The sequence below is a fragment of the Caloenas nicobarica genome, chromosome 3 (genome assembly GCF_036013445.1).
Source record: "Caloenas nicobarica isolate bCalNic1 chromosome 3, bCalNic1.hap1, whole genome shotgun sequence".
NCBI lineage: Eukaryota > Metazoa > Chordata > Aves > Columbiformes > Columbidae > Caloenas > Caloenas nicobarica.
In genome coordinates this window covers 109,773,976-109,781,333 of record NC_088247.1, presented here as the reverse complement: position 1 = coordinate 109,781,333, position 7,358 = coordinate 109,773,976, and the positions used below count along the sequence as shown (strand labels likewise).

Genomic DNA, 7,358 nt, shown 5'->3' with positions numbered 1-7,358 from the left:
TGCCCTGCATGCTCAGCTTGTGTAGAGACAGCTGTCCTCAAAACGCCTCAGGGCTGCTCACATCTGAAAAACTCCCATGTGGCTCCCATCAAGCACCAAGTGACCCCTGGTCAGAGGGTTTGGCCACACCTGTGCCATTCACACCTGTCTTCACTTGGCAGCAAAAGGGGAGGGAAGAAGGAAGAGAGAGAGGGAAGCAAGCAAACTAGCTGCATTTAGCAGGTACCTCTGGCAGCTAGAATCAGAGCGGCTGATAGTCACCGTGGGAGAGGCTTGTAATGTCCTTGGCAACTTCCACCAGACCTTTGCCCAGTGGCCTGGCTGTCTTGATGGCTCTCCCAGATGTGCTCTTCATTCCTGAACTTGTGAGTGTTGTTTTTTCACTGGGGAGGAGAGATGATGCTTGTGGGGCACCCAGCACGCTTAGTGCTGCAGGTGTCTGAGGGATGAGACCTGATGCAAAGTGTGTGGTTCAGGAGACATATGGGTCTGGGGGCAGCCCCTGATGCCTGTCTCACCTGCAAAGAAAACCTCAGTCCCTGAGCTGGAGTCTCTGAATCTCTCCTTTAGTCTGCTGGGTATTTCTCTGGTGCCTCTAAAAATCTTTTGTAGTTTCCTGCCTAACAAAGTTGAAGGGGTTGGTGGTGTGTTTAAACTAGCTTGCTAAATTGAGCCGAATAATTAATTGGAAGATGATTTTGGCAGTTGATACAGGCAGAGGACAAACTGCTTGCTTAAAGCAGGGGGTAAAGGCTCACTGAGGGAATTGTTCAAAGCAGCAAAGAGCTTAGGCTGGTGAAGCTGTACTGCTTAGCTGCAACATTCCTGAGCTGGAGGTGCAGAGTGCTGGACCTGGGTGTGTGGGCAAAGGTGGGTAAGCAAAAGGGGAACAAACACCTTGTAACTTCTTCTCATATTGTAATTTCATGGAGCATGAGAAGATCCTAATCTTAATGGATTTGCCACAGGTGATTAAAAGCAGTTATTGTGAGCACTGACCTAAAGAGGGAAAGTTTCAACCAGAACCTTTTCCCTGTTTCCTCTGGCAATGCAACCCGCTCTTCTCATAACAGTTTGAGGGGCTTTTTCCAAAGCCTGAGTGCTTTCATCCAGCATTGAGGCGTTTGTCTGAGTGTTGTAGGATGGCACTCAGATTATTTAATGCTAGAAAATTCAACTTTGCTATCTGGGACTAAATCCTTCCCTGTCACTTAACTCAGTCCATGCTCAGTGTTTACTTCATTCTCTTAGTGATAGCAGTCAAGCAAAGAGGAATTTGGTTAAAGAAGGCATTACTGTGGATAAAGTAATGGCTCCTTCAAATATGCTCTGTGGGCTTGGTATCTGTCTCCAGGCTCTGAGAGCAAGGTCTAGGTTTCTGCAGCTGCATGAAGGAGGGTTCTGGAGGTTCTGGCTGGGCAGACGCTTGCCAGGTACCCCTGCCCCTGGGTTGTGTTAGTCCTGCTGCTGAATGTGCCATTGGTGTTGACATGCTTACAGTACTGGCTGTGCTTTGAACTTTTTGTAATTCCTGTCTTCAGGGGTTTTGGCAAGGCAGCTTGCTTAATGAGACAAAAATAAGCACCTTATCCTTTGGTTTGGGTAAAATCTGGAAATGTGGATCCTAAAGGCTCAGGAACCATCTGGAAAGAGGAATGCTGCATAACCAGATTTCTCCATCTCCAGAGGTTTATGATTCTAGGTTGTACAGCTGTATTAGCCCTGCTGTATATAAAAGAGGCAGCTGCCTTAAATTGCAGCATTCAGAAGGATAAAGAGTTTCTTAATCCTTAGTGGAATCTGAGGTTGCCTGCAGTGGGTTAACATGGTAACTACAAAAAAAAAAAAAGGGCATTTCAAATGCTAAGACAGTTGCAAAAATGCCGGAAGTCCTGCTTGCATCTCAGATGACTGCCACATCTGGACGTGCTGATTAAGAACTACTATTTACTATTTTTGTTCTGTGAGGCTGGGTTTAATTCTTGTATTGTATTTTATCTGAAAAGCTTTTGGCATATATGGATTGCCAGGCCTTTGTGGAAAAGCTGAAACAAGCTCTAAATGTTATGTTTGCATTGTAAAATGCTATTTCATAGAATCACAGAATGTTAGGGATTGGAAGGGACCTCAGAAGATCATCCAGTCCAATCCCCCTGCCAGAGCAGGAACACCCAGATGAGGTTACACAGGAAGGCGTCCAGGCGGGTTTTGAATGTCTCCAGAGAAGGAGACTCCACAACCCCCCTGGGCAGTGTGTTCCAGTGATTTAAGTGATATTTAAGGGATAAGTTTGCTTAGACTGCTGTCCCCAACCTACTGGGGGTTGTTATTGAAAGCCTCTTGACCCCTTCCTTATTTTTATGAGTCTGCTGAACAGCAGCACAACAAAACCAAAGTCAGTGATCAAACCATGTCAAACGTACTTGCCTGAGAAATCACATCCTGGAGATGGGGAGAGGTAAGAAATGACAGTGATACTTCTTCCTTCAACCTCATATCTCACCCCACTTGTATTGGATTTTAATGGAGCAACTATAAGGTTTTCTCCAGAATCTTTAGCTTCACCACACGAGTTATTACAGGGACTGAATTAGTGTTCAAGTGACAGTCTTTGGTTGTTTCAAGAGACAGCAAAACAACAGCACTTTGGAAGACTTAATTTCACTCAGATATTTGCAAGGTCTCAACCACATCATTGATTTGATATATCAATTTGCATAATGGAACTTTCCTACAAATGTGGGGTGACAAAAATGATGTGACATTTTCTGAGTATCATACATCAGAAACTTATTTTCCACTTGCAAAATGCCTCCAATGAGATGGAAATGCCGTGATTTGTGTGAGTTGGCACTTGGATACTGGATTAGGCTGGCCTGGGATACACTGGTGATAAGAATGGTCTTAGAGTCAGTGGGGGTCTCTTACCTCTGGAGATTTACCTGAAAAATCACGACCAACCAGTGATGAGGGATAGATCCTCAGAGCAGCACCCATCTCCACACAGTGTGGGTTCAGCTGAGGAGCCGCTCACCATAGGGTGTTGCATAGACTGAATTTTGTACAGTTTCAAGAAACAACTGAGCTGACTTGTAGCAGAGAAAAGCTACTGAGTACGTTCTAGTGCAAAACCACCACTTGCAGCTTGGACACTCCTCAGCATTGGACATTGTGCTCTCATCCTCTTATATAGGAATCTTCTGGTGGAAAAAGGATGGAGTCTAGATATAGCAGTCCTTGTGTTCCCCACCTCACCAGGAAACCCATAGCAAACTCCCAAGGCTGGCTGAGAAGGATGGGGTTCCACATGCTACCTGACCAGAAGCTGGGACCTTGCGCAGCTCTGGCGTAGCTAACAAAGAATAACTGAAATAGCTGGAGCAGCAACATAAGTTCCCCTTCCCAGGAGGAACTGGGACCATTGACTGTATTTCCTCTACCTCAGAGAGTAAAACCGGCTGTATTTACCTCTCTTCAACCTGTTCTCTCTCCTTTCAGGGCAACACTTGCATGTGGCCTTCATTAAGGCTACGTCTGGGGCCTTCATGAGGCTGCATGTCTGTGCTGTGTGTGCAGGTGAGCTGGGTTTGAAACCACTTCTTTCAGAGGCCTGCCACACTGGGTGTGAAACAACCCTGCCCTCTTGAAATAAACCTCCTGTTCATCAAAACTGGCCTTCAGAAGTGTCTAACCCAGCCTCCTGTGCACACTGGTGTGGGGTGGGCATGAATAGTGGTGACACCAGGAGGCAGGACTACAGCAAGGCTTTTTTGGATCAAGATCAGAGGCAGATGCTCCAGCTGAATACCCAGTTTCAAGTGGAGGCTGGGAAGAACTCAAAGGCATCCCTGAGCTATTGCCATGTGCAGTGCCAGAGGTGTGTGTGGATCTTGGCTCTGCTCTGGGTAAACCAATTTATCCCATGCTTGCTCTCTCTCCCACTTTCACTTGCAGACCTTTGGGGGCCTTGTCTGGATCCTGGTGGCATCCTCGAAGGTCCCGTTACCTCCACTGCAAGGCTGGGTGATGTTTGTGTCTGTGTTCTGCTTTATCATGTCCATCACCCTCCTATGTCTCTACATCTGTGGGACACATAAGGGCAGCAGCTCCTGGGTCACCTTGGTAAGTGAATGTGACAAACCTCAGGGCCTCTCCCCTCCCTGGTATCACTGGTGGACAGTTGTCTCCTTTGCTGCTACTGCACTCCAAATTGCAGGCTGGGGCTTACTTGTGGGCATTCCTTTTCTTTCCCCTTTGCAGTGTGCTCCCTCCTTGGAAATGACTGTGTGATCATTGTTTCCTAGGATGTCATCTGCCAGGAGACAGCAGCTCTGTTCTATTTCAGTGCTGCCGTGTTGGAAGCCTTTACCACCTATGTCATTAGCTTTTCGTTTCTCGATCATCTGACCTACGCCCAGTACCAAGAGAACATCGCTGCTGTGGTGAGTGCCTGGCAAGTAGGGGAAGGAAGGTGAGGAGGTGACTGTGGAACAGCCTCAAGAGCAAATCTGTGCATGAACCAACCATTCAGGGAGTGAGGAAAAGAAATAAGTCCCAGTCCTACTATGCATGAATGTCTCTAAACATGCAAGAGTCAATAGAAATATCATGCACCACAAGGTGTTTGCTCAGTGCAGGAACTCATACCATATACTAAAATGTTAACTGGCTGATGTGTTTTTCCATTGTAGGTATTTGCATTCTTAGCTACCCTGGTGTATGTGGTCCACAGCATGTTCTCACTCCTGCGATGGAAATCATCCTAAGAGCCTCCCCTTGCAAGTGTGTCTTGTGGTCACCCCATGACCACGGAAGTTGCTCAATGGCTGCAGTTTCCGGGCTGGGTTTGGGTTTTATTTTTTAATGTATATACTATAAACAAGCAGCTTTTCACGTGGGACTATGGCAAAGAAGACAAAGAGCCTGCCAGAGAAAGCTATATCCTGGGACAACTCGTTTCCCTTCAGTCTCTTCTGGGTTTGGCACAGTTTGATGTTGGTAATTAGAGCACAAGTAGAAAAACATCCAGCTTTAGAAAGAAGAATATAGTTGGGTTTGAGGTGCTAAAAATCTCTCAGAACCACACCTTTATGCCTCCAGGGTTGTTGTTGCCATCAGGGGAAGCCCGAACAACCAGCACTAAGGAGCATGAGTATGAGACCAGGTCATTTTAATTGTTGTCTGTCCATGTAAGCCTGTTTCCCTCCCTAAACATGCACTGACAAGACAAAAAAACCCAAAAAACAAAACAAAAACCAAACCAACAAAAAAAAACCAAACAAAAAAACCTAAACAACAAAAACGTTTTCATGCAGTTTCTGGAAATGCCATCTCTGACTTGTGATGAGAAATGGGGACAATATTTAACTTGCCTCAAGAGCAATATGAGTTATTGCAGCCACTGGAAGGTATTGCTGAACTATAAAGCACAGCCATAATACCAGGAATTGTCACTGTATTCATTCCCCCTACAAAATACAATTTAGAAGTTGTGTGGTAGACTGTAGGAGAATTGTATGGATGATTAGAATAACATCTTGTATAAACAGAGGCAATAAACTCTTTTATTTGGTGCATGGCTGCTCTTGCATATGACAGCAATATGTTGCCAGTAAAGATGGGTTTGCTGTGATTTTGCAAATAGATGAGTCATTTCTGCTTTTTTCCCTTTGCTGCACACAGGCACACAACTGTGTACAGCCACAGGAGCACTGTGCTAGGGCAATGCCTGAGGAGGAGGTACAGAGTTGGCAATGAATGAGAGGGTTTTTCTGGCAAGGGGAGCCTGTGGGGCTCTGTAGCCAGGGGCTAAACCAACTCAGGTTAATCTCAGTGATGATGTTCATCTGAATGCTTTAATTACTCCAGGGTGTTAACTTGAGTGTGTTGGTTTCGGCTGGGGTAGAGCTAATTTTATTCACAGAAGCTAGTATGGGGCTATGTTTTGGATTTGTGCTGAAAACAGTGTTGATAATACGGGGGTGTTTTTGTTATTGCTGAGCAGGGTTCACACAGAGTTGAGGACTTTTCTGCTCCTCACACCACCCCACCAGTGAATGGGCTGTGGGTGCACAAGGAGCTGGGAAGGGACACAGATGGGACAGCTGACCCCAACTGACCAAAGGGATATTCCAGACCATCGGATGTCATGCTCAGCTTATAAAGCTGGGGGAAGAAGGAGGAAGAATGAACGTTCAGAGTTACGGCATTTGTCTTCCCAAGTCCCTGTTACACGTGATGGAACCCTGCTTTCCTGGAGGTGGCTGAACACCTGCCTGCCCGTGGGAAGCAGTGAATGAATTCCTTGTTTTGCTTGTGTGTGCAGCTTTTGCTTTGCTTATTAAACTGTCTTTATCTCATCCCATAAGTTTCCTTAATTTTACCATGAAGAGTGAGCAGCTGGGTGGTGCTCTGTTGCCAGCTGGGGTTAAACCATGACACTGAGTTAATTTAAATGGAGTTTAGACCCAAGAAGGGGTGTTTTCACATGTTAGAGGTGCCTAATAAACAGTGGTACCAAATTAGCCCTTCCAGCTTGTGTCTGAATTTCCTGCATAATAACAAGGACAGAAGAGAAAACCTCACTCAGAGGCATTTCTGTTGCTTCAGAGCCAGAAGGGGTCTTTTGATCTGTGACCATGGCTTTGCATTGAAGCTTTTAATTGCAGTGTGAGGAAAATATTTGATTTTTTTTTCCTTGTTTTTTCCTTGCTAAAAACCAGCCTGACCTGTTTTGCTTGTGTTAGTGTGACAAAAGCAAGCTGATTACAACACCGGTGGAAAAAAGGAAATCTATTTTCAGAACGGGGAGGGAAGTCACGGCCAGTTTGGATGATGTGACTTGGTTCTGAAGGTTTAAATGCATCTATTGAAACTGGTTTCAACATCATCATGGGGGGTGTGTGTGGAAGGTTGGTGCCCATATTTGCTCTGCTTCTGTTAATATGCTTAATTGCAAAGATGCCTTTCTGTCTTACAAAAGCAGACATCTGTGGTCATAACCTGGAACCTGGCTTGCAATATCTCTGTCTACCTTCCGCACCCAGGTGTGGCCAGCACCTCTGTACCAAGCAGTGCTGTCTGCCCCCTCACATTCATGCCCCTGTGCCTTGGGGCCATCACTTTTGCAGCTTATGTCTTGGCAGTGCTCCCATGTCTCTTCCTGAATTCTTTCTGCTTTGCTTTGCTTCTCCTTTCCCTGCCACACATCAGCTTACACTGGTCTGCACTAGTTCACCTGTTTATCACTTTCCCTCTGTCCCCACCCGGTTTGCTAAGATAGCTCCCCCCAGCATTAGTGTAAAGTTGCTGTAAACCAGCATTGAAAAAAAACCAGCTGGGTGCTGCTGGCATGGGAG

The 7,358-nt window shown here is 45.9% G+C and overlaps 1 protein-coding gene across 1 annotated transcript; it reads left to right on the top strand.

The window, feature by feature from the left end:
- Positions 1-278: 278 nt before the first annotated feature.
- On the top strand, positions 279-4,766 carry MAL (mal, T cell differentiation protein). The gene is made up of 4 exons (XM_065632685.1): positions 279-365; positions 3,955-4,122; positions 4,305-4,442; positions 4,692-4,766. Exons 1-4 carry the CDS (start codon positions 279-281, stop codon positions 4,764-4,766), a joined length of 468 nt encoding a protein of 155 aa, XP_065488757.1.
- The last annotated feature ends 2,592 nt before the right edge of the window (positions 4,767-7,358 follow it).